Genomic DNA, 25,459 nt, shown 5'->3' on the forward strand with positions numbered 1-25,459 from the left:
AAACGGTATGACATTTAACCTTTTGAAGTTTTTCTTAATTTCTGTTAACTACAAAAATACTTTTGCATTGCTTGCTTACTGAATGTGAAAGGTATTTAACAGCTGTGACAGGTTTCAGTATATATGTTACAATAATGCATACAAACAAAGGTACCATCTTGTGACTTTCAGATTTGTGACCTAATTCTATTTTTTTAACAGGTTCTTCTCACTTCGTGTACACACAATGCAGATGTGTAATCCAAGTCTGAGTAGGTACGTAGTTCATCCTTAAACAACCATGCTTCAACTATTCTGACGCTGCTGTTTGTCTAATACTGGCAGACACTGCTGTTTTGTCTAACACTCACAGAATCACAAGGTCTTCACCTAAGCTTTGTCTCTTCTGTTCCATAGATTCTTTCTGGTGCTGCTTTAGTGGATGCCCATTCTCTACAGTAGTTCCATTGAGCAGCTGATCATCTTGAGAACTAATACCTAGCTGTATATCCAGAATCTCCTACAGGAGAAAAGGAGAAATGTCCATCAATACTGTTGCTACCAGCTCTAAATTCTCCTATTATGTTCCACTACACAAAGCTGAGGGAAGTGGGAGTCTCATCATAAGGCTCCCTACTTTTATTTATTTCATACTGTTGGAATGTCTCCACATTTTACTATAGGAAAAAGAAAAAAAAACTATTCAAATATGGCAGTGAATGACAACAGTAGCATAAACATCAGCTGCTAAAATATTGTTTATCAGGTGAGATACAAAGGAGGCAATGAAGGCAGTGAGAACCATTTCAATAATTAAGGACAGGAAAGGCTAAATATAAAGGTCCTTCCATCCATGTAATGGCGATTCACAGTTCGTACTACAGCACTGCATCACATGCCACAGGCAGAGCAAACAAAAGCTGCAGCCAGTACTGTAAGTCAGTATGGGAATGCATTCCACATAAGAACCTTAATTTTTTTGAAGTGTACAATGCTTTAAAAAAAGGACAATCGATCCTAGTGCTTGGAATGAACACCAGAATGTTTTATGACTGCACAGAAAAGGAGGAAATGGCATAGAAGAAACTGGGGCAGATGCACAGAATTACAAATAAAGAATGAAGTTTTGTGAAAACAAAAGAACACTAGCTTACAATCTTAAATGACTTTATTATTAGAATCAGGTAAGCACAAAGTTTAAATTAAATGATTACATTTAAACATAAACTTCAACATCAAACATTAACTACAGTTTCAACACTGGAGGGGAAGGGGAAAGGAATGGACTCACCACCATTACTAACGCTATCAAAAGATAAAGAGCAAAAAGCTGAAAGCTACAACAAAGAGCACAGTGAGCTGTTTTTTAACGTTGGTAATACTAATGGCCAGGTATCTGAACGAGAAGTATGAGACCCCTAGTGTTAAAATACAGCAAATGTTTGATATCACTACAAAGACTACAACCAGAAGGCTTTGCTATCAACATAGTCTACTATTTCACAAAGAAATTTCAAAAGTTTTTAATAACTAATGAGAGGACTCAGTGACCTCCATAGACACACAGATTTTTGTACTTACTTCTATTTGTTCTCCTTGCCCATCAGGTTCATCTGTATCAAGGGCTGACAGCTCCAATTCAATGTCCCGATCTGGCTTTGTGTCTGCACAGTCTTCAGTATAATCAGTCTAAAAAAGAATTAATATATTCTGTAAATATCAAGTTGGCTTTTCAGCTGCTTCACACAACACACATATTAAAGTGAAAACAGAAGATCCATTTCTAGGACACAACACTTCTACAATACAAAACAGCTAGTTAAGACACAAACAGAACTTCGGGCATGGACGACATAGAATACAAAGCTGAATCTAATCACATTAAAAGTACCGAAACAGAGAGATAAAATGAATACTGAAGTAGGAATTTCTGTATAGTCCATGTACAACATGGACAAGTAGAACAAAAAGTAATGATTGTATGAAAATGGATTGTGACATTCTTCCCACTTCGTAAATGGATGACTGGAGCAGCAGCATATCAGGCGCACCTACTTGACCTCAGGGAAATAACTGGGTGCAACACCAGTGACTTAACTTGCACAGAATATAAATATTTGGGAAAGTTAAGAGTTTTAACTCTTAGTTAAAATGCATACACTTATGTATATACAAAAAAAATCCAAGACTTGTTTCATCCCAATTACCCCTTTCTTTACCTCACCATTCCTCAAATCAATTTCCTTGCTTAAAAGATTTAAGGTGAGACGACTGCCTTCATCTAGAGAATTCCACTTCTGTTGCATGGCTAGTGCATTTGCCTCTCTCTGAAGTAGTAACGAGTTACTTTTGGCCTATGGAAAGAAACATACCAGTTACAACAACTACACTTAAACCATGTATTGTCAAACGGCAAAATAAACCAGCTCACAAAAAGAACAGTTCTCTTGCTAGATGGGTAACTTCTTTTAATGCATTAATTTTGTTCCACATTTGCTGACACTTATCAGGACCACCACTTTATCCCAAATTAGGTCTTACTGATGTCAATGGAACAGCTCATAGTAGCAGTCCTTATGCATCATACTAGGTGCTGCAGGACTAGCATCTAAACAACACTTATCAATCATTTTGTCAATTGTACTATCTTCTGTAGGCTCCACTAAGAAAAATTATTTAAAATCACTTTATTAAATGACTTTTTGTTTAATTAGAAAGCCCATATGGCATAACATCTGATCTTACCTGCTGTAATTCAATACTCAACAGATCTCCAGTGCTGGAATGCTTTCTGTGACCAGACAAATCTGTAACTACAAACCTGTCCCTTCAAGAGAAAGAAGGCAAAACCAGGAATTAAAACAAGTTCTCTAAATCAAAGGCACCATAAACTTCATTAATCTATCCACTATGTGACTAAGATAATACACTCTTCATCTTCACTGGGGCTTACAACACCTCAAGGCATTCTATGAAGCAAACATCCTTATTTTACATATGGGTAAGACGTGGCAAGAAAACTTGAGAGAAACTACTCACGATCGCAGATTTTGACATGACAGCCTGGCAGTACCTGACTCCAGTTCTTTGATTAGGTCTCTCAAGGGATATGTTGCTAGTAATTGAGTATTATTAGCTGCATTAAATACTAAAACTACACAAGTTTTAACCTAGTTTTTCCAAGGCTTTATGCTGAACAGGAAAAAATCCTTTACTTTACAATTGAGAACGTCTATTAATAGTTCCAGATTTTCTTTCCCCCTCCATGTTCAGGATTCTGAAGAACAGCAAGCTATAGAACATGCTTTTAACAGAACATAGAAAAAAGTTTCATACCGTTCCACATAACGTGCTGATGAAGTAGAATCTGAGCCATAGGCACTCCATCTTGAGTCAACAGCATTGACATAAGGGACATAATCTGTAACAAATTAAGATAGCATTCATCATCTTCTCTGTTCTTAAAGGGGGATGTACAGGTATTTTAGCTCTTTGCATCTTCATTGCTCTAGTAAGCATGAACAGGATGAAATGCTCATGATGTATGCCATATCGTCATACGAAGCCTGTACTTGTACCTGATACACTGATGGGCTTAGTAGCACTTCCTTGGGAAGCAGTGGCCTGAATAGGATCTGTCGTGTGATAACCCGTGCGGGATGACCTGGAGATTGCACCCCACTTGGAGATGATCGGTCCATCGCTAAATGGGATTATAGGATCTTCTTCCTTGGCCCTTCTCTGAGCTTCAAATAAATTCACTCTCCTTTTAACATCCCCGCTGTCCAAATCCTACATATTTAGGAGACAGAAGATACTTGGACTCATTTGAGGTTATTCAGATTCTTCAGCTGGCCAATAACTTTCTGATTATTGTTGCTGAATACAATGCTGAAAATCTGTCCAACTAGAGCACCAAGATGGGCCTCGGTACTTCAACTATTGCCCTTTAACGGCAAACTGACCACGAGAAAGCTATTGCTGGAGCTAGAAGAAATAATTTTGCTTTTCCAAGTTTGTGTTTCCAGGCAGAGAAAGTTCCAGTATGCTTTAGAATCCTTCTGTACCCTTTCCTATACTTGAAGGAGGCAGTATCAAAGCAGGCTTTGGATGAAATTTAGTTACACTTGTTTCATAAGAACATAAAGGTAACCTGCTACCCTATATAGCAGAAAGTCTCCAAAAAGCGTGAGCTCTTACCCCTCCAGAGGTAAGCTGTATTCCATGATTCATACTATGCATTTTTTATTCCCCAAAGTCTTTCAGTTAGCTTTTTTTCCTCTCATGGAAATCAGGTGATAAAAATAAGTTGTATTTCATTTTCATTTTCACAGATTTGTTGGCCTTAAACTGTTTCAGAGGAAAATGCACCTTCCAACCAAGTAAGAGGTATAGTCTAGGAAAATAGTCTATACAGATTCTCTGTGGGTACAAAGCAGGTAAGATTAAGGTCATGCTGATTATCCTCGGTCCCCAGTATTTCAACTTTTCTCTGTGAGTGTATATTGCTCTTGGGATTAACTTCCAAGTAAAGATTTTCTGAAACAATGGCAACATAACAAATCTTAGAATCCTGAAAAGGCCAGTGATTCATTAACATGGGATGGACTATTGCACTTAAGCCAAAGAGGAAATGTGTTTCTGCAATGGAAACGCCTGCTCTGAACTGGCCACAATGACCCCGTATTAACCAGTCAAGCCGGCCACTGCAATGTATTCTGAGACTATTTTTAGATGCCTCAAATTATAAGGATGTAGCTGTACACAAACATTTATATAAAAAACTCTGAAGAGAGACAAAAAAAAGTCAAAAATTTTTATCCCACTAATAATCAAAGAACACATTTCAAATTAATTTATTCTTATCAGTTTACAGACCATCTACTCAAAGTATTTTGGCTACAAGTTTGATTTACAGAGATCTTATTAAATTTGTTGTTTCAGACATCTGAGAATTTTATTCATGGCACTGCACTCTGTCACTGAAGTAAATACATTGTTTATTTACAAAACTGGGAAAAGATATTCCAAACAACTTTTAATGGGCAGAACTACTTTAAAACACTAAGAATAGAAGCTATCAACTTAAAAAAAAGGTTTGTTTAACCAAACATAAGACACTTCAGCATGTAAGTATCATTGCTCTAATGAGATAACATGCAGAAAAACCCTACCATTAACACGGCATTTGAATTGGCAATCACATCCTTGGGCTCTGAGTCGATAGCATTTATACAAGAGCCAATAGTGCCACAAGACCACGGTGAATAGTGAGAGAGATGGTCTTCCTCAAATTTAGTTCCACTCAAATCACTGACACTCTCTGAGAACTACGGAAAAGGGAATAAATAAGCAGTGAATAATAAAAACAGGGAATTCAGTCTTAGAAGAAGAAAAGACATTTATTGCCATTTAACTAAATCATCTCAAAAGTCAGTCTAGGAGTTCTAGCCATATTCAAGATTTGACTTGGGGACAACATAACCCCTCTGGCAAATTTTAAATCAGTGCAGCTGAGAGCTGTCAAGGAAGGGCAAGCTTTGCCACTACAAATAACTGCCTGGTCTGCCAAGATGAGAGACTGACATCAGCGTCACTACATTAGCGGCAAGTTTCTTCAGGCAAATACCTACAGTAATTAAACCGAGAGGAAGCCATGCATTTTCCTTTAATGTATAAGCCAGTGGCAGATGTAAGTATGACTTAGAACCCTCCAACCTGGATGAAAAGGACTAAATTCCGATCTACCCTGAATATACCCCTAAGGGACTTCAGGTACACCTACCTTACAAGGCTTTCTGAATAATCAGAGCCTAACACCTCAAACATCATCAACGGAACTGTCAAACCACAGCAAAGAGTGCTTGGCACAGTGGTTCTCTTGGATGCATTTAATTTACACATACAGAAAGTAAGCATCACAAGATTTTTTTTTTCTTCAAAAGCACACTATTCCCATTTGTTGAGTTTCCATTCTTCTTTACAGAACTTAATCACACACATACACAATGTTCTACCAATGCCTTTTGCCACTTTTAAGGGACATGTATGCTCTGGGACTTGTCAAGCATTCACAGCTTGGTTCGGTCTGCTCATCATGTCATAATGCCATCTGGAGTATAAAAGGGAAGGTCCTCCTTGACAGAAAGGAACTGTAGTTCCCTACACAAAAACCTGGAAGGTTCACAAAGCTAGTTCAATAAAATTACATCTCCTTTAGTGAGGGCAAATCAAATCACTTCACTTTTGACTTTTTTTTAGCAATCATGTTTAGCATCACCTTAATATCAAATTGAATGCCTTCATTATTAGGTATTACTTTTCCTTTGGTAGAAGATTGAATTAATTTTATGAACAACAGATGGCAGGTAGAAAATCTTTACTAGAAATATTAAATGGCATGTTACAGAAACAGCAAGGGAAAATGAAGAAATTCTTTGGCTTCCCACCTCTGTGCTGAAATCTACACTGAAGAGAGGAGAAGGTGGTGTTGGAGATGGTGTTGCCATAGGAAGGGTTGATGATACCAGAGGAGTCTTCTGCGTGTGGTACTGTGCCCATTGCTCCGGCTTCCGTCTTAACTGCTCATCATAACCAGTCTTCAAATGACCACAAGGCTCCTAGCAATAATAAATGCAGGACTGTATATCCTATCATACTCTAACCAGAAGGTCAATACTTGCAGGGGACACACTTGGACCCCCAAATTCCCTGGGGTCTGTAACCTTCCATTGATATTACTAGAAGAATTTCGGAAGGATATGGGGAAGAACCTGTCCCATGTATGGCAATTCATACCATAATTTAAGCAACATGCACAGGAATTGGTGAGATCCCCCTGGGAGTCATGCATCCACCTCCGTGATCCTCAGCACAGGACAGAGCTGGAGCTGTGGGAGCGGGGCCAGAGGAGGCCCCAGCAATGATACGAGGGCTGGAGCCCCTCTGCTGGGAGGAAAGGCTGGGAGAGCTGGGGCTGCTCAGCCTGGGGAAGAGAAGGCTCCGGGGAGACCTTACCGCAGCCTTCCAGTACTTAAGGGGGGCTTGTAGGAAAGATAGGGACAGGCTTTTTAGCAGGGCTTGTAGCAACAGGACAAGGGGTGATGGTTTTAAACTAGAAGAGGGGAGATTTAGACTGGATATAAGGAAGAAATTTTTCACAGTGAGGGCAGTGAAACCCTGGCACAGGTTGCCCAGAGAGGTGGGAGATGCCCCATCCCTGGAAACATTACAGGCCAGGTTAGATGGGGCTCTGAGGGACCTGGTCTAGTGGAAGGTGTCCCTGCCCATGGCAGGAGGTTGGAACAAGATCATCTTTAAAGGTCCCTTCCAACCCAAACCATTCTATGATTCTATAAATTAAAGGGGCAGAGGGACTCTGGTCCTAATCCAGATTAGTGGTCTATTTTACAAGTCTATTTTATTGAGGTTAAAAATAAAACAGAAGAGGTCTGTGTTACTTATTTACCAGCTTTTCAGTAATGACCTTTAGAACCAAGACTCCATCTTTCACTTTCCGGCTCTCACTTACCCTTGGTAAAGGCACAGTCCTCTGTTCATTTGGAGGTTGACAAGCCACAGAGTAATATCCATCCAAAGAGTTGTATCTCTCACGTAACGATGTCTGATAGACAGATGAGTGCATCACATCCATGGGAGGTAAAGAATTGCTCCTAATAATATCATCTCGTGGGTACATCTGTGGGCGCCAGATGCGCCTGCTGTCATAAACTGGAGCATACATTCCAGAAGGGACAGGAGGAACTGGTCCATACGGCTGCGGAGGAGGAGGTTGGTAAGGAGAATTCAGTCGATCTCGAGGGGGAAATGTACTGTAATGATCGGCATATGGCACGGAAGCAGGTGGGAGGGAGGATTCTGGAACGTTATTGGACCTCACAAAGCGAGGAACACAGGGAGCCACACCAGCTGGTACTGTTGGAGGTGGTGGATAATATCCTTAAAAATTGGAAAAAGGCATATTTAATGTAACCACAAATGACCCAGAATTTTACACCTTCTAAAATTGTAAAAAGTGTTGGTAAGTACCTTTAGAGAATGAAGAGTCACACTTTACAAACCTGTTACTGACTCTATCATTTTTCTGTGTATTATAATTTCATGTACAACAACCGTATTTGCAGATGCAGTGCTGACTCTTTACCACCTTGACCCAGTTTGGAAAACAGGAGTTTCTCTGCCATTGCTCCTATGTACTATGGTATAACCACGTAACCGGACAGACAAGCATCCTACATACTTCTTCACATAGGAAGTTAAAATAGTTATCTCTAAAATAAAAAGCTACATTGCTAAAAAAATAGTAATTCCAAAGGTCCATAAGTAACCATTTCACGCTTGGCTTACTCTTTTTTCTTTGGAGAGGACTGTCTGAACACTTCTACCTTTTGTTTTGAGAGCTTGTGAATGACCTGATGCTAGAACACCTAATAGTTTGCTTGAATATTAACACGCACACTGCAACCTAAAAAGATGACTGACGCCTTTCAAAAACATTTGAGCAAGCACAAAGATGCAGAAGTCTCCCAGCAGAAGCACACTGTGCTGCTGGGTCTGAATCCTGTCTATGGATACCCTCCTGTATACGGCACATGGTGAGTAAGCCTAAATAAATGCATTTCAGTGCTAACAAAGGAAAAAGTAGATGAAAGACCTTGAGGTTCAAGTTATTCTGGATGCTGAGGTCCAAGCCACACAACATACAGCACAGCACACAAAGACAAGAACCACCAACACTGGTAGTGAACTACAGGCCTCCCCCATACTCCGCAACGGACCAGATTAGTATTCCACTAAATGAAGATTTAGATGACTTAAAAAAAAAAAATCCACAAAACTGAGATAAAACTTAGTTCTCAGCATGCCGGCTTATTTAGAGAAAAGTTCAGAGCTGCTTTTGATTCAGTGCTTATCTCACTCACCTGTCTGCGGGTACTGTGGAACTTCATACGACAGCTGAGTCCTGGGATCCTGGAAATACTGAACGTTATCAGAATGTGGAGGGTAGACAGGTACCCTGGGAACAAACGGGCTGGATTTTGGAGGCACAGAATTAACTTCTGTTCCAATATTAGGAGGACCAGCTGAGGTAGCTGCTGCCTGGCTTACGGGAGTCTTGGGTGGAGAACCGATTTTACTGAAAAGGATTACCAAGAAATCATTAAGCAGATCCTTACTTATTTCAGTTAGTCATCTCTCTGTGTACGCTCTTGTGTAATGTGGAATCTGAGCCATGTCATTTCCCCTGGAATATTATTTTTCATACCCAAAATTGATACTATTATAGCGTCTCAGACTTTCTCTTAAGATGAACTCAAAAGTGGATATAAACATTTTGGTATGTACCTAGAAGCTTCCATACCACTTGTAAGTGTATTCTGGTAAAGACAAAGGCTTTGAAGAGTTTAGAGGCTCAGTACTTTCTGGAGAAGTATCTGAAACATTTGAAGGGAAAACCCCAAACTAGAAGGTTTCCAGGATTATTAAGGGACCACACACTACATGCACCCTTCTTGGTTTCAGGCAATGTCAAATTTTGAGTGTAAATGTTTTGGGTTTTTTTTTAATGTAACAACCCAAAAGTAAGAAAGATACCAGGCTACGAACAACAAAATCAAAGGTAGAGATTTACCATTTTATCTATATTGCATGGGAGCATTCACCAGCTAAAACAACCAATGCTCGCTCTGACAACTTGAATCCACAGACTTGGTATAACGATGTACTGCAGTGCAGTACAAGATCTTACACAACTCTGCAGCCAGCAAGCACCAGCAACAACTGCAAGTCAGCACCAGAATTTAGTACCTATTGTTCGCCATCCACACGCTCCATGACAATCTGTTGTGCTTAGTTACCTTTATGAAAAAAAGTTACCTACTTTTCAGGTAGTGATTCTGTAGGGGATCCAGAAACATTCTGGCCATTGGCTCCAGTCTTCCCTCCCTTCTTGGAGTTCTCCAAAGCTCTCAAGGAGGTGTCCGCACAGCGAGGGATCAATTGGGGAACACCACTTTCTAGATTAGCTATTCCATTAGCACTTGGCACCATCTTCCCTGCTGCTTCAGGGCTTCCTATGACAGAAATTACGTTTCCTGTTGTGGTGGAGACGGTGCTATTTACACCAACTTTATTTAGCAGGGGGAACGTTCTCACTGTCGCACTAATTTTTTTGTTCCTCAAGCGGTATCTATAAACAAACACACATACAAACACATAAAAGATGTACGATTTTAAAGTGCTTATTGTGCAGTTTAATGTACTTGTAAAGCTATCAAAAGGAAAGGATTGAGAGGAACCTGATATCCAAACATTACAGGACTTTAAACTGGTACTTATTTTCAACAATCTGTAAATAGAACTTCAGTGTCTTCCTTGTAACCAAACACCATCCCTCCTCTTAGAAGATCCACTTCTGAGTTCTTTGATAATGAGTTTGGGTGAAAACAGCTTCAAGAACGTATACATTACATACTATTTAGAAACTCACTTTATTCCTTAATCAAACCAAACGCAATCAACATTCTCTCTCCTGCAGGTGATATAACCAATCCCTGACAGACACTGAGCCCAGACTCAATTTCAGGAAAGGAAATTTTACTTCATATGGGGTAAAATAAAAAAAAACCACCTGCAATTATTTTACAGCTATTGCTTTACCGTATTTTCAGTTTCATGTAAAGAGTTGTCACTTAAGAGATTCACAAATCCTTCTGAATGAATAAATGTACAGAATAAATTGTTTTCAAAATTCTATGGAGATTGTTTGGATTTAAAGAAACAAGTCCCCCACACTCACTTTTCAAGCTCTTCCTGAGAATGAGCAAATGTACAGTTTGTTCCTCTTGGACATCCCCCTTGCTGTCGAAGGTCTCTGCACATACTTGTTTTATATTTGCTGTTTGGTTGTGGCTTTAAAAAAAAAACCCAAACATAAGACATTCCACTTACCATCTCATACACTTTTACATAAAAATAGGCTTAAAATACATACACAAACACACCCATCATATGCTTTCACATTCTGCATCTTTAATGAGAAAACTGAAGAAATTTATTATTGCTGGGCTAAGTACTATGCCATTGTATGGATCTCTCTACAGCAAGCTCTGCTGCATTCCATATGCAGAACAGTTAAGTTCTCAAAACCTGAATGCAGTAAATAACAGTATCATGAGTTATTCCATACAAAAGGCCATAAACATTTCAAATCAACAGTACTTTCTCAAAGTCGCATCTTTCAGTAAATGTACATTAAAACATATAACGCAACAATCAAATGTAGTTACCTGTGGAGTTTCATGGCCTTTTCTACTGTAATTCTGAATGAAATCCACAAGCCCATGTACCACAGTCTTTACAGCGACCATCGCATTTTCAAGCTGCTCCCATGTTGGAGACGCTGCATCTGAAATTATTAAAAACAGGCTTGTCATTCTGTCAGTGATTCCAGTCGTATCATAAATAAGAGGCAACTCTTCTAGTACTTCAAAACACCAAGTATAGGACAGAGCTCAGACAGTCCTGACAAAGAGTTTATGATATATTATGGTAATTAATGGGAATTCTGAAACCAAGAATGGAGGTTATCGTCTTAATAATTTACTTTGCTAGATACAAACAATACAAAAAATATCAAGAAATGTTTTAAAAGCTTGCTTTACATACCTGGATTTGGATCTATGTTTGCCAGCAGCTCTAAATGAGGCCTCAGCCTGTTTAAGTTTGCAGGATCCCCTGTGCGCTGCAAGACAATTGTCAATTCTTGTACACTCTTTGCAAAAGATTCTGGAGATTGGAGCTGAAAACAAAGTGAGTATTAGTGTGCTGCATCTTACAACTGTGAACTACTAATCTTCAAAAGATTTTAATTAAACTGGTTCCTAAATGCAATACGTAGTGTCTTCAGATGGCATATAGAGAGTATCAGTGGAGAGAAATTTAATTTCTCAGCTCAGAATCTGCCCTATGAAGCTTCATCACAAGACACAAAAAGGGAGTTAGATTAAAACTACTGGAAAACAACAGGTCTTCATATGAAGAATACACTACAATGGGGAGTAAACCTTCATTCCAGTTTTAACTAGTATTTTATATGACTAAGGACAAAGTTAACTCAAGTGGTTCTTGGATTTTTATTGTAACACTTAATGGTCAAATCTAATTCTACAAAGATACTAAAATCATCCTTTTGACGAACCTTGTCAATAATGGATTGCATGTGTGACTTATGTGCCAAGTCACCGTAAAGAAGGGAAGACCATTGTTCTGGCGATATTCGAAGTCCCGCTTCCATGGCAATGTGAACAATCTGAGCATCGTGCTCTCTCCGCAAAGCCTCGTAACTCCGAAACTCCTCTTTAAGTTGCATCAGAGAAGAATCTTCATCCCTTTTAGTGACCTAGTAGACAGTAATAGTTAAATACCCCTCCTCTAACAAAAAAAATCTCCCAAGTCCATCAGAAAAGGAGAGTTACACAGTACAAACCACAGAAGTATTGCTTTCGTATGTCTAGCACATACTTAATTTTCTTCCATGTGTTCAACCGCTTCGCTAGCGGTGCACAGGCAGAACAGCCAGCTCTTCAAATTTTTACAGGATCACAGGTGCAAAACTATACCAACTCCACTACTTCCAACTAGGGAAGTAATCAGATTGGCTGACATCACAGCAGGTAGTTAGATATTGAGTGGTTCTGCCAGTATTTTTTCTATCCAACATTAAAGGATGACTTAAAGAAACAGGAAAGCATCTAGAAATAATTTAAATAATGCAAAGGAAAACAAGAAAAGATATTGGCATTTAAAAAACAGAATACTTAACCGAGAGCCCACTATAAATGTTAACTCTTAGGTTACGTAAGACATCTGCCATAAAGGAGCGTAATTCCAATGTTTAGTTCAGTGACGATGTAACAATCATGTTTTTAGCTGTGATTCACGAAGAAAAAAAGACCCATGGAACTAACTTTTCACTCTTCTCCAGATATAAAGAGTGGGAATATTCAGTTTAAACAACCCACCCCTATAGATCAAAAATAAAGGGGCTCTTCAGCGCAAGGTGGCTAGATACAGGCAAAAGAAAAAGGAGAGAGCGACAAATGTGTTGGAACACGGCATCAGAGCTCAAGCCAACAGCACTCTGTGTATCGTGTGCCCCTCTCCTGCCCAGTGTTGGAGCTAGGGAAGTTCCCAGGACTACAACACTCCAAGAGTTTTCTTTAGCATGCTGGGAGTGGATTCTAATCTTTGAGAGCACCCAGTCTGGCCACGGCCTACTCTCTAGAATCTAAATCAAGTCAAAAGTGTGTATTAAAACATTTCGCTTCTTCCTGAAGCAGGCTAGGAGTGCCTATGGAGTCACGTTTCACGCCTCTTTCAGGGAAGATAATTTCCAGATGATGGGCAGCAGTCAATAATGAGGGCAGTAATTTCAGAATCTATTCTGGCTAATTCCACATGTGACCATGTGTTCCTTTTGCAGGTAATTTTAAACACCAAACAACTACCTCATAACAGTTCTAGATAAAATTACATAGTCTACATTATTTAAATGCATATAAACTGAATTTATGTAACATTTTACAGGTGAAAGATAATCATCTAGGTCAGGTTCTCTGGAGCTGCACTAGATCATAGTAACAAATTTCAAATATTGCTATTTTACCTTAAAGCATGATGCTCTATACAGTAGCTGCACAACGTGACCAATGCTCGTTTTAGAGGCCTGAGGAAATCTTGGTTCTAGCCTTTGTACAACAAAAAGTACCAGAACTTTTCTCGAGAGTGCGGAGCCATCTTCCAGTGCCAGTAATACAAGTTTCAGTGCCTCCTCTTGCATAGCTTTAACACACACCACAAAAAGATAGGAAGTGAAATGTACTGCCAGAAAACAGCAAGGTTATCATATATTAACACCGTAAGTAGAAGCATGTGACTTCTTTTGAATATAATTCCTTATTACTTTTTATTTCACTAATAATAATAAAAATATTGGTTAACATTAAGAAAGTTGCCAGTTTAAAAGAGGTATTTAGAAGCACTCCAAGAACAGCAAACTTGAGAGCTAAGACTAATTTTCAGTAATAAACATATTAGCAGTACAGTTTTTATATTTTTCTCTACTGTGTGGTCTTGTAGCCTTTGCCATTTTGGACATCTCATCAATGCCACATGACAAAACTGCGTGAAGTAAATGCGGGAATAGTACAGCAATGCTATCATCAGTTATTGGAATCAAGAGAGGACTACTTCCAGTTTAAACTTATTTCTTCCTCATTTCTGTGCTTGCTTTAGCAACACTCTCAACTAAGAATTTGCTGTTTCTATCAAAGATATAAACAGGATCATTATAAATTTTAATTTTGAAGTATGCTGTAACTAAAGTTAGGCTAACTGTATTTACAGCTAAAGTACGAACACAAGAGCACGCGCAGTTTCCTATCCAATTCTAATTACAGGCAGCAGTACAACCAGCCTGTGCTCAGTTGCACTGCATTACAAACTGTGCAGAAACCAAGCTTATTTACTCTTCTTTGCCAGGAGTTTTAAAATACTTCCTCACAATTTTGAGGAACAGTTAGTAAGGGGAAGAAAAAAAAAAACCCACAACAAAACCAAAACTTTAAAAGAGCAAACTTTACTAACTTGTAGTCCTTTTATTTTTTTTTCCCTCCTTTCTCCCTGGAGAGAAAGTTCAAAGTTGAAAACCAGAAGTAATTACATCTTCAATCGCACGGAAGAAGTTTCCAAAGAACGCTTTTTTGTGTTAAGACAAGGTATAGCTAAATATACTTTATTGGAGATTCTAGAGGTACTTTACCTGGTCCTAGAAACTGGCATCCTCGTGCCCTGACAGCAGCCCAAAGATTGGCAGAAAGCTGCTGAGGATTTTGGTGCTGCAGGATCAGTTCTGTAACGGTTCTCTCTCCCAGCGATCGAGCCGCCCTCATGGCTCTAACCCGTCCCTCTTCCTCCACCAGCTGACAGTTCACCAGCGTCACAAGCTTCCTTTGCATTGGACGGCTCAGTGCACTCTGATTCAAGCTTGCAACACCTTCAAAGAAAGCGAGAAAAGGCAAACTACTGCTTCTAACCAGAAAAGTCTACCTGAACAAGACAAAAAAAAAATGTCTAATAGTATGTGTCTTTCTCTAGGACTTGGATACTAGTCACAGGCACCTTCTCTTCGGCAACTCTGTGTAATTCATTACCAAAAGTAATTTTAAAAGGTTTAAATTGACATCAAACTCATCCTTTAAGGAAAGTTCTGCTTTAGTACAAAGTTAGCCCAAAGGAAATATTATTAAATAAAAAAGAATATTTTATAAACTTAAAATAATTTTCTAAAAAAATCAAGTGTCACCGGTATGAATAAGCTTTTAAAGACGTAAGGGAAAATTTATTACAAAAATGAGAGGATTAGCCCATCGATGCCTCCAATCAGTGCTGAAAACACAATGCTGTTCAATGCGAGTAACGTCAAAATTCCGTTGTTCAACAGACTCACCTTTTCCTCCACTTAATGGTTTTAAGTAGAGTGCCAAATCCTCAACACATTTCTTTGCTACTTCATAATGTTTGTTCTCTCCTACATTGCTCAACTTTACTGTCTGATGATCAGGTACCTACGAAAGTGCAAGGGGGAGGAGGGGGGAGAAGAATTATATACACCCGGCTGACCCATCGGATCTGCCTACGATGGCACCAACATCACTACTATTAATTACATAACACTGCAGATGTACACTGTTTTTTAGAGCAGTAAGAGACAATACCCACCCAAGGTATGCAGAATGTAATAAGGAGTAACAAAAAGGACTCAAGATGAGGATCAGGGCGATGAAAGATTATTTTTGTTAGTGCTCAACACATTAAGAACAAAAGTAGGATAGAAAACAATAGCCAAGGTCTAATTAGAAGGTACTTAAAAGATGAATGAAGAACACAGGATTTGAGAGGATGATCAGTGTACGAGACCAGCATGATTTACTACAGACAGACAAGGGAAGTTCTAAGACAAAATTAACTGTCAAGAAAATATGAAAAAAAATCAAATGGAAAGTTAAAAAATAATTGGAGCATAATTTGGGCATGCTGAAAACTTCAAAGAGGAAAAACTAGCAAACAACTTGGTGGAAAAAAAACTAAAAGTAGAGTAACAAGGTCAGACACTGAAAATAGAAGGAGTATTAGTCACAATACATTCAATTGTTTGAAAGACATTTCAAGCAGTTAGGAGATCAGGAAAATGAATGTTGTGAGATCAAGGCAGTGATCTGACACAAACTTGTAAATACAAAAAAAAAAGTAAAAGGAACATGCGAACTTGAGAAACAAACCCACTTTGATAGAGTTATTACCAATAGCTGTGTCAAGGCATGTGATAAGACATTAAACAGCAAAGTAAAAAGCATCTTCGTACTGCATCACCCAGGTTTTGTAGCGAAAGTAATATGAAAAAGCATATGAATCAGCACAAGGTGAACAGACTTATTTAGTCTCCATCAAGCGCAGTACTGATTATATAATCGCTATTTTGCCACTGCTACGAGACAGCACAGGAACATTCCTGGCCCGATTAGCCAGTGTCTGAAAACACAACTGAAAAGCCATCATCATGCATATTTAAAAAAAAATTATACACACACACTTTAGAAACTTGGTTAAACAGCTAGCTACTTTCGAACATGTGACATGTAGAAACATGATTCCTTGCAAGAATACGATGAACGAGTGCAATGTGCAGGTTCACTTTTCTAATGACAATTGTGACAGATAATTGTCTGTTTCCTAATGGGTATTTTTCTCCAGTCACAGTTCAAGAGCCTTTTAAACCAGAATTCCGCTTACAACTAGAACATGTTTTCATTTTCTGAGAAGAGGATGGTCCTGAAAATGGTGTGGCTGCTTTTAAAGCATGTATGGACTTCTAAACATTACAAAGTTAAAGCCTTACTGTTTTTGCAGACTAAAATGAGGAAAAAAGATCAGCACGCGTATTGCAACTGGCATGTAAATGGTAATAACACGAAGTGGCAAAACAAAGAGCTGCTTAAATCATACCTGGGCTCCAACTAACTGGAGGAGTGCAAAGTTTACAGGAAGCACATCGATGTCTGTATTGATGGCAGTCTGGTCGAAAGGACATGCCTTGCGATGAAGCTTGTTCAGGCAGGTCTTACAGACAGTGTGAGAGCAACCTAAGCTGATGGGTTTGTGCACATTCTCATCAAACTCGTTGTAGCAGATTGGGCAGGACAGAAATTCTGTCCACTGAGCTGCCTGCACAGGCATTGTGGAAGCTGGACACTTGTTTAGCAGGCTAGCAGACCATTATTTCACTGTACTATGTTTTGGCAGCTGTAAGTGAATAACAGAGTATTTAAAACATGCTTTCTGCTAATTTAGAATGATTTTTAATTAAAAAAAAAATCCCACCATTTCAATATTTCACAGAATAAAAACAAATTTTTATGTTGAAGTACTCAAAAAAACCAACTTTGTGTTAGTTTAATAATTGCACCCAAAAAGGCTCATGAACTGAATAAATGCAGACTACCACAAGTTAAAGTTGAATCTATTCACAATAAATGGCATTAAAGTTCTTCTCACAGGATTAAACACACCTTTAGCATAGCAAGACATTTATTGGCACAGAAAGCGTCAAGGCATGAATCACAGTAACCACCTCTCACACTATCTCATCTAACTTCAAGTCTTCAAAGCCCCGAAAGCACTCCCTGGTTGTTGAGTGGGCCTGGGGTGGGGAGAAGACACAGAATTTTTTTTTTTTTTTGTACAGGGGGATGGAGTTAAAATGTTATTTCTATTTGAAATGAAGTAGAACAATACCTTCCTTCTGCAACCTAATTCAGACTTCATCAGATACCAAACTAAATACAGTTTTGCTATTTTTTAAAAAAGACATTTTCTTTCTGCAAAAGACAAATCAATTAACAGAAGTTAAGAATCATAAGAAAACACTAAAAGAATGAGAATTAGTTATTACTTTTATGATTCTCATGTTGCTTCCCCCTTTTCTCCCAAGAACCCACTGGAGCACTCAAGGGCAGAGATTGCTGTATTCAGTTTTGCTTTTCACATCTCTACCTTACACCAACAATGCAACTCCACTTCCACAAACTCACAGCGAGAAAACCTCTGATATGTTGAAAATCCAGGTATTTAGGACAAAATTTACAATCAAGCAAGCAATATGTTCAGTTGGTTTGCTCTTAAGTCTCTTCTCTTGAAGCATCTCACTCTGTGCTGTAGTACCATGCAAATCGTTTACGTAAGTGTATTCCAAAGAAAACACGGATTTATAGAAGTTAGTCTGAAAGACATCCCATCTTAAATAATTTACGTTCTCGGAAAAGATAACAGGCCAAAGAAGTTCACCGAAACTGTTTATATCCGAGCTTTCGTCATGAAGATTTCAATTCACAGCTTGATCCGAGAGCTGAACAGCCCCACCCTTTGCTGCAATGTGCAACGACGTTGACTTTCTATGCAACCTAGAGACCAGCCAGTTCACTTCACGGCTATGGACAAGCTTCTCCTAGCAGCTGGTTAGAAATGCAAATACACAAATGTTTTAATTACATGTTTAGCATTATTTTTTTTTCTTCAATTATGGAAAAAAGGTAATTGTTTTGAGGAAGCTGAGATCCCCCCCCGCTGCATTTGAATCCAGTAACTTTACTGCAATTCCATTGTTGGCTGTGCTACAGTTTAATTAATGCTAAAGTATCAGACCATTGAAATAATTACTAGAACATCAAATAGACTCTATCTGTGGATGTATTTTATGTTAATTATGACCATCTGTTTAGAAATCCTATTTAGTACTATGAACATTCAGTGTCCTTTAAGTAACAGGATACTTGTACAAGATGTCCTTATCTCAGTGAGCTTTTCAATATTTTGCAGTGACTCTTCCCCCAGATGAATTCCCATAGTAAGCGTAAAACACAACAAACTCAAGTTGAACCTGTCCTTTCAAAACCAAACTGCTGAGGTAACGCTTTCAACATAAGCCAGAATATTCACATACATTGGGCAAAACAGATTTTCACCCAACTCCTAGGAAAGCACAATCAAAGCTCTTGCAGGGAGGAAAAAAACTGCAGTCCTCTTTAATTTGCTATTGCTACATGTGTCTCTTACGGATGGAAATTCAAAAGCAAAACAAATAAAAGCAAACCCAAACAATAAGCCAACATGCCTAGAAAGACTTTTAATTCCTCTATAAAGAATGCCAACATTTCCTTTAGCACACCTACTGCAGCGTCGCTACCCAAACGGCGGGACAGGAGACGCACAGAATTGTAAAGCCTCGCATTCAACCCTTTCCTTACAGCTTTCTGCCAGCGTTACCAGAACGGCCAGACACAAACGCCAGCGCGACTGCTGACCGAGGAACGCTACCGACGCTTTCTCACCCGTCTGACTGCGCGACACAGGTGAGAGCACAGACCGGACGGCTCTGGGAAGTGTGCTACTGCCATGACTCACACAGGGAAAAGTTTAAGAAAAGGCTAGAACACACACACAGCTCAATTGGTAATATGTTGTTGGCCACGGACACTCTCCTAATAAACAGTCTCTGTTTCCACACTGCTCATTAATTATCTCAAATGCAGGAATCTCTGCTCTAAGACAGTACCCACATTCAGTTTCCACAGATACTTCAGAGACTTGGAAGAAACAGGCACCTCTGTATTTACACCCTTTCAAAACACATTTGTTTGTTTTCCTGACCAGCACAGAAACCAAACACAACAGAGTCTTAAAGTATGCACCACCAATTTTTAAAGATCTATCTCTGCGTATTTAATCATCATAAATGACAGATTCTGCTAAGCATGTGTTGACCTTGAGATTTCTTGACAGGAAAAAAACTAATTAAATCAGCAAACAGCTGGGGGAAGCTCTCAACTCCTAAAACCCAAGCAGCCACACACAGAGGAAGGCTCCATACTCTACTAAGCATGCCAGCTATCCTGCCATTCTTGCACTCCAGCGTGTTAAGAAAACAGTCTCACATCTCCTAATCATCATGTCAACTTCTACAAAAAGCGTCAGCCAAATGTTTAATAGATTCTTGCTCCTTGTAAGAAACAGTGTATTTCAGGGATGTCCTCTTGAAGAACAAATTGCTCCAGTGCTCTAAACTCAGCAAACACAAGGAGGAGAGGATAACAAAGGTGGCAAACTAGAAATCAGTTGGATTTGTTTCCAACAGGCAGTATGCTCAGCCAGTACAATTACCCTTGGTCTATCTGTTCATTCTGGCAGACATGCTATCCATCTCCACACATACACAGGGCTTCTCTTCCCTGTCAAAGCAGAAGCACCCCGCAAAGAAAATCCCAAAGAAATAGCTGACACGGAAACTGGCCCAACATAGCAAGTAAACAGTTTGAAAAGATGTGGTAGGTTCTAGTTAAGATGTTCGCACAGTACAGCTACAATAAATCTTATAGTATTACTATTAGAAGCAATACTTCAGATGACAAACTGAAAAATGCGCAAGTCTAAGTTCAGAAATTACATAATAAATAAAAACTATTACAGTTGAGTAATTTTCTGTTTCTAATACATTTTCCCACTACAGTAATCGTTGCAATGGAGTGCAGTATCAAGCACACAATGACAAATGACTGATTTTCTCACGATAATTTTAGACCAGAATATTTGATGATATGGGGGGGAGGGAAAGGGGAACCTTTCTTCAACAGCTGTACCGTTTACAAATGTTCTTATTTTACATTAACTTTTAGCTACCTAATCCCTTGACATTCTTTGCAACTAATCCAAATCATTGTACTTACTTAACAACCTTTGGACATGATTAATTTAATCCTGATGTCCTAAAGAAACCAAGCTTAGGTGATTATGCTTTCTATTAGTCCATTCCTCTCCCACATGAGCCTCAGGACCCCTGGACCTTTTCTGCACACTCCTGAGATTCATCACGTCTGAAACGCACACACATTCCATCAAAGCTGGTATCTGGAAACAGGTCCAAATCCACGCGCTTCTCAGGAAAGGCTACAGCACCAGGCTCAGCAGTTTATCCGTCTGCTCTGCCTACTTTCTGATCTATCAGCATACATGCACCAGCCAACCAGAACACAGCCAAAAAATATCCCATTTTGTTCAGATATAATAAAGGGCTACTTGGAAGATAGGGACATGACACAATCTGCAGGAATTCCAACAAGCCTTTAAAGACAGAGGGCTTCCTCTATGAAGAGCAATGTCAAACATCTGGCGCGCGGCCTCCCGTGTTCAGTTCCAGTACTTGTTGAGCAAGGCAAGGAGAGGTTTCAGAACCCCGTGGCAGGATTCTGAGCCAGCACATTGAGCTGAACGTTGCCTGGACTAGCTAATTAGAAATTCTGATGGCAATGCTTTATCTTAAAGTCTGCCTTTGCTTAGAAGCCTAACACCAGGAGATGTTGATTTCTCCACACCAGAAATTAATGACCTCAGGAGTTTCAACAGCTTTACACAAAAACAGAGAAAGAGATATTGTTCAGTTAGTAGTGCTGGTGTTGCCTTACGGTGTAATTCAGTGAGTAGACTTCTCACCTACACTAAGAGATACAAATTCAATTACTTTTAACTACTTGTAGCCCATGATTTCATCTTGCGAAGAAGCACCCAAATACACACTGTCACAGACAGGGCAGTTTCAGTCCCTCCCCTCGAAGCTATTCCTCACACATAAAAGAACTGAATATTCATCAGACAACCACAGCCTAGTCTTCCGCTGCCCGAGCAGACGACTTGGATTTTGCTTCATTTTGAAAGCTCACTTGTGCATTTTTACTAATCAGTCGTTGGATCAAATCTAGGTGTAGTTCTTTGAGCAAGGAACAAAAAATTCACTGCTGCCTCCTCCCCAGCTACATAACCCGACCCCTAGGTAGCATGGTGAGCGCTGGGCTCGGCCTAAGAGAACTTTCTTCACTTCAAAGTGGAACAGGCTCAACACGAGAGAGGGAGCGATCCCCTTCAAAGCCACACACTGCCTGGAGTCAGGGCATTTACCAAAATGCAAGCTCTGCAACCTTCATCCCTTTTCAAAGGGCGGGCTGAAGGCTTGACCTCAGTTCCCCCACAGCCCAGGCAAACTTCTACGAAAAAAAGAGAAGCAGCGGTACCACCAGCAGCCATGTTTCTGCGCAGAAGTTGCAGCCTTGCAGCTCCCCCGCGGGTCTGCTCTGCCCAGGCCTACTTGAGCAGGTCCCCCGGGGGACACGGGCAGAGGGAAGTCCAACACGCAGAGCTCGGGCGAGAACACGACATGGAATAATTCTGTCAGTGCTGAACAAAGGAAAGCCTTCTCTACAGATGAAGGAAAATCTTGAAAAACTTGTCGGATTATCCGGCATTTTCACAAATTAAGGTAGTCCAATTACAATCCCTCTGTGGATTTCACTCTAAAACTTAGAATTCTATTGATTTTTAAGCACTAAATTAAAGTCATTGATATTGACTTGCTCTTAATATTGACTGCTGAGATCATGGTATTTTCTAAGCAATCTCCATTATAATTTTCCATTTATGCAGATTAATTATTTCTTTGCACTGCAAAGATGTATTTTTTCCAAGCCTTCCTTCCTAAATTACGTAGTTCTGAAAGCATCCTGACTGGATCAAAAACTTAAGCGTCCACCTAATCAAATTATCAGTATTAAATTATTATTATCTGAAACAGCAAGAATCTTTTATTCATTTCTCAACAGCCACCATCAACAGATCTAAAAAACTGGTTTCATTAAAGGCTTAGAAAAGGGCCATCCGTATAATAGCTTTGCATCATTCAGCTATGACGGCTTGAAACTAAAATAAATCCTCTTTACAGAGCAGACTTGCTTATTTCTACATTCCATAATATCTGTCACATGTAAATCTCTTTATATCACGTGCAAATTCTATTTATAAAGCAGAGTATTTAATAACCCTTAAAGACAGTATTTCAATACAATTTTTTCACTGAACATTAATGCTGCCGGGAGTACCTACAGCCCAATTTAAATTCCAGAAAAGTTATCAAGAGGAAATTTGGTAACATATTAGAATATATACCTCTATCCAGACTACGTATTGCCAAAACACCTACAGGACGCTTCACTTGCTATATTCTTAAAAAATTAAATCTTAGATCCCCTCTCCCTCCCTAAAGCATGTGGATGAAGAATAATTCCCCGTGAACAGTGGTACGACTCACTAACACCAAGTTCACTCAATTTGGAGGCAGATCCCCCAACCAACACCAGTCAGCGTATCCTCAGCAGCTCACCCCAGCTCCTTCCTGTACAAGTGGTGCTAGCAGAAATCCAGTCAATGCGTTTTAAAAGTTTCCTGTGGGTTTTTTTATGTTTCGTAGGTGTCACTGAGAGTTTCTCCTTGCCACGAGCCTGATACCAATTCAGCTCCTGTAACAGTATCGACTTTTCAGGACTCACTGAAGGGCAAATAAACAAAAAATTTTCTTTGCCACCAAAATCAGTTGAACTTACACTGAATGCAGAGAAAGAAAATCTATTTCTAAGTGGATCTATTTTGATACAATTACTTTGAGAAGAGATACGCTGAAAAGTTCCTTGCTCTTCATTAAATTTTTCATAGAATAAGGACTTTCGTGTACAGCTTAGTTCCATGTGCCTTCTTTTTTTAAACATGACCTCCATGCTTAAACTACACTCTTTACACAAGAGAAATTCTGTATTCTAACGTTTTTCAAATAATTTTAATGAAATACTAACCCCATTCTGAGATAGAGGTAAGAAAACAGAGAGTTCCAGCGGAGTCAGAAAGCCTTTTTAAAGTTTGTACAGAATAGCTTAATATGCCCATGGATACAGATTTTTTTTCCCTTCATTAGGATTGTCCAATCAGTAAGGAGAGACCACTTTATTCACCCCACGAATAGGCATATAAAATCTTACCAAACAAAAGGTAACGTACACCTAACAAAACAAATGCTACTAGCCATTACCCTCTGGATACCATAAATATTCTATCTATTGTAAATCAACAAAGCCTTAAGAGATCAATACTCGAGACTAGGCCTTAAGTTTGAGCCATCTCAAGCATGGTTGGAATTAGTATTTTTGAGAGAAATGGCCACGACCTCAAACAAGACAGGAACACAAGTTAATAGGAAACCTCTCCTTGCGGAAAGCTTTGCTTACATTGCAGAAACAAGAAAAAGTTCATTAACAAGGCATGCAGGCCTCGGGAAAGTGATTAATTACAAAAAATTAAGAATTCAGTGCTTCACAGAATAATACTTACACTAGCAACACAAGCTCCAATTTCTAGAATTTCCACAGATGTTTAACACAGACCAAAGGTGAAATAACTATTTTCATTCAGAAGACTTACAATTGTACTTGTTGGTTCTCATTTAAAATGGGAAAATCTTTTCTGACACAATCACAAATTTATATCCTTATAATCTGAAGGCCTGTTTTTAATTTTCATTTCAATATTATGATACAGCTATAATAGGCATGAAAGAATAACCACAAGAGGAGCTACACAAATTACAATTAAACCCAAGCAAAATCCTAAGTTCGCACCCAAAGTGAAGCAAACCTACATCAGAAATTTTCCTGGTCGCCGGCCGAAACTTCGGCATTATTTTCTGCCATTAAAGATACCCGCCGTCCCACCCCGAACCCCGACTGTCACGGAACGCTGACGGTTCTCCAGCCGCGCTGCTGCCCTTTCCTCTGCCTTGTGCCGACTCCTACGCTTCAAACCCCCTGCACACCTCAAGCATCGCCAGAGCTTGAGGTGTGCCAAGAGACGCTTTTCCCGCTCAGTTTTGGTTTTTTTAAGACATTTTACAGGCGACACGATGGGGGCAGCTCTAGGGCCTATTTTCCACCACGACTCTTCCCCACCATTACCCCACAGCGCAGCTCCGCAGGAGCGGGAACGCTCCCGGTGCCGGCGCGGCTCTCCTCCGGGCTGCAGGACACCACGGTGCGGGCTGCTCGGCGAGGCCAGCGGGAGCCTCCCCGCCCGCCGGTGCCGGGACCGCGGAGGGGCGCGGAGCGGGCCCGGCGGCCTCTCTCACCGCCTCGCCCCGCCAGGCCGCTGCCGGCAGCGCCCGCCCCGCGCACCTGTGCCCGGCCCTCGCCGTCAGCTCGGAGCCGCCACCAAATGGCTGCCCCGCGGCCTAGCGGCGAGGGGGGAGGGGGGGGGCGGCCGGCAGCCCCCTCCCTCCCCCCCGGGGAGGCCGGGGCCCGGCGGGGCGAGGGGCGCGGACAGGCCGCGCTCGGCGGGCGAGGCCCGGCCCCGCTCCCAGCCCGGATTCCGCAGCGCCGGGACCCCGCAGGCCGTCGGGAGACGGGGGATGAAGGGGGGGGGGCGGGCGGGGCCCCGCCGGGTCACCGCGTCCCCCGCGCCGGCCGCCCCCGCCCGGCCCGCT

At 40.3% G+C, this 25,459-nt stretch overlaps 1 protein-coding gene and 1 non-coding gene across 5 annotated transcripts in view; both read right to left on the minus strand.

Annotated features, from left to right (window-relative positions):
• RC3H2 (ring finger and CCCH-type domains 2) overlaps nucleotides 1-25,459 on the minus strand; it is a 30,808-nt gene that overhangs the window by 5,255 nt on the left and 94 nt on the right. Inside the window, exons 1-20 of one of the 4 annotated variants that reach the window (XM_075439773.1) lie at nucleotides 24,936-25,067; nucleotides 17,065-17,361; nucleotides 15,509-15,626; nucleotides 14,822-15,055; nucleotides 13,667-13,842; nucleotides 12,200-12,400; nucleotides 11,668-11,800; nucleotides 11,289-11,407; nucleotides 10,799-10,911; nucleotides 9,881-10,189; nucleotides 8,922-9,136; nucleotides 7,511-7,938; nucleotides 6,429-6,599; nucleotides 5,154-5,309; nucleotides 3,558-3,771; nucleotides 3,316-3,400; nucleotides 2,725-2,806; nucleotides 2,199-2,333; nucleotides 1,561-1,668; nucleotides 351-499 (exon numbers count right to left, since the gene is read on the minus strand). In XM_075439773.1, coding sequence (XP_075295888.1) covers nucleotides 351-499; nucleotides 1,561-1,668; nucleotides 2,199-2,333; nucleotides 2,725-2,806; nucleotides 3,316-3,400; nucleotides 3,558-3,771; nucleotides 5,154-5,309; nucleotides 6,429-6,599; nucleotides 7,511-7,938; nucleotides 8,922-9,136; nucleotides 9,881-10,189; nucleotides 10,799-10,911; nucleotides 11,289-11,407; nucleotides 11,668-11,800; nucleotides 12,200-12,400; nucleotides 13,667-13,842; nucleotides 14,822-15,055; nucleotides 15,509-15,626; nucleotides 17,065-17,295 — 3,377 coding nt within the window. In that variant the 5' untranslated portion in view covers nucleotides 17,296-17,361; nucleotides 24,936-25,067. Of the gene's footprint in view, nucleotides 1-350; nucleotides 500-1,560; nucleotides 1,669-2,198; nucleotides 2,334-2,724; nucleotides 2,807-3,315; nucleotides 3,401-3,557; nucleotides 3,772-5,153; nucleotides 5,310-6,428; nucleotides 6,600-7,510; nucleotides 7,939-8,921; nucleotides 9,137-9,880; nucleotides 10,190-10,798; nucleotides 10,912-11,288; nucleotides 11,408-11,667; nucleotides 11,801-12,199; nucleotides 12,401-13,666; nucleotides 13,843-14,821; nucleotides 15,056-15,508; nucleotides 15,627-17,064; nucleotides 17,362-24,935; nucleotides 25,068-25,459 lie in introns of those variants that run through there. The other 3 variants (XM_075439772.1, XM_075439775.1, XM_075439774.1) reach the window with 3 other exon arrangements.
• LOC142363686 (small nucleolar RNA SNORD90) lies at nucleotides 11,892-12,001 on the minus strand. Its single transcript, XR_012765884.1, has one exon. It is a non-coding gene; the product is annotated as a small nucleolar RNA SNORD90 (small nucleolar RNA).

Source organism: Opisthocomus hoazin, chromosome 19 (genome assembly GCF_030867145.1).
Source record: "Opisthocomus hoazin isolate bOpiHoa1 chromosome 19, bOpiHoa1.hap1, whole genome shotgun sequence".
NCBI classification, from domain to species: Eukaryota; Metazoa; Chordata; class Aves; order Opisthocomiformes; family Opisthocomidae; genus Opisthocomus; species Opisthocomus hoazin.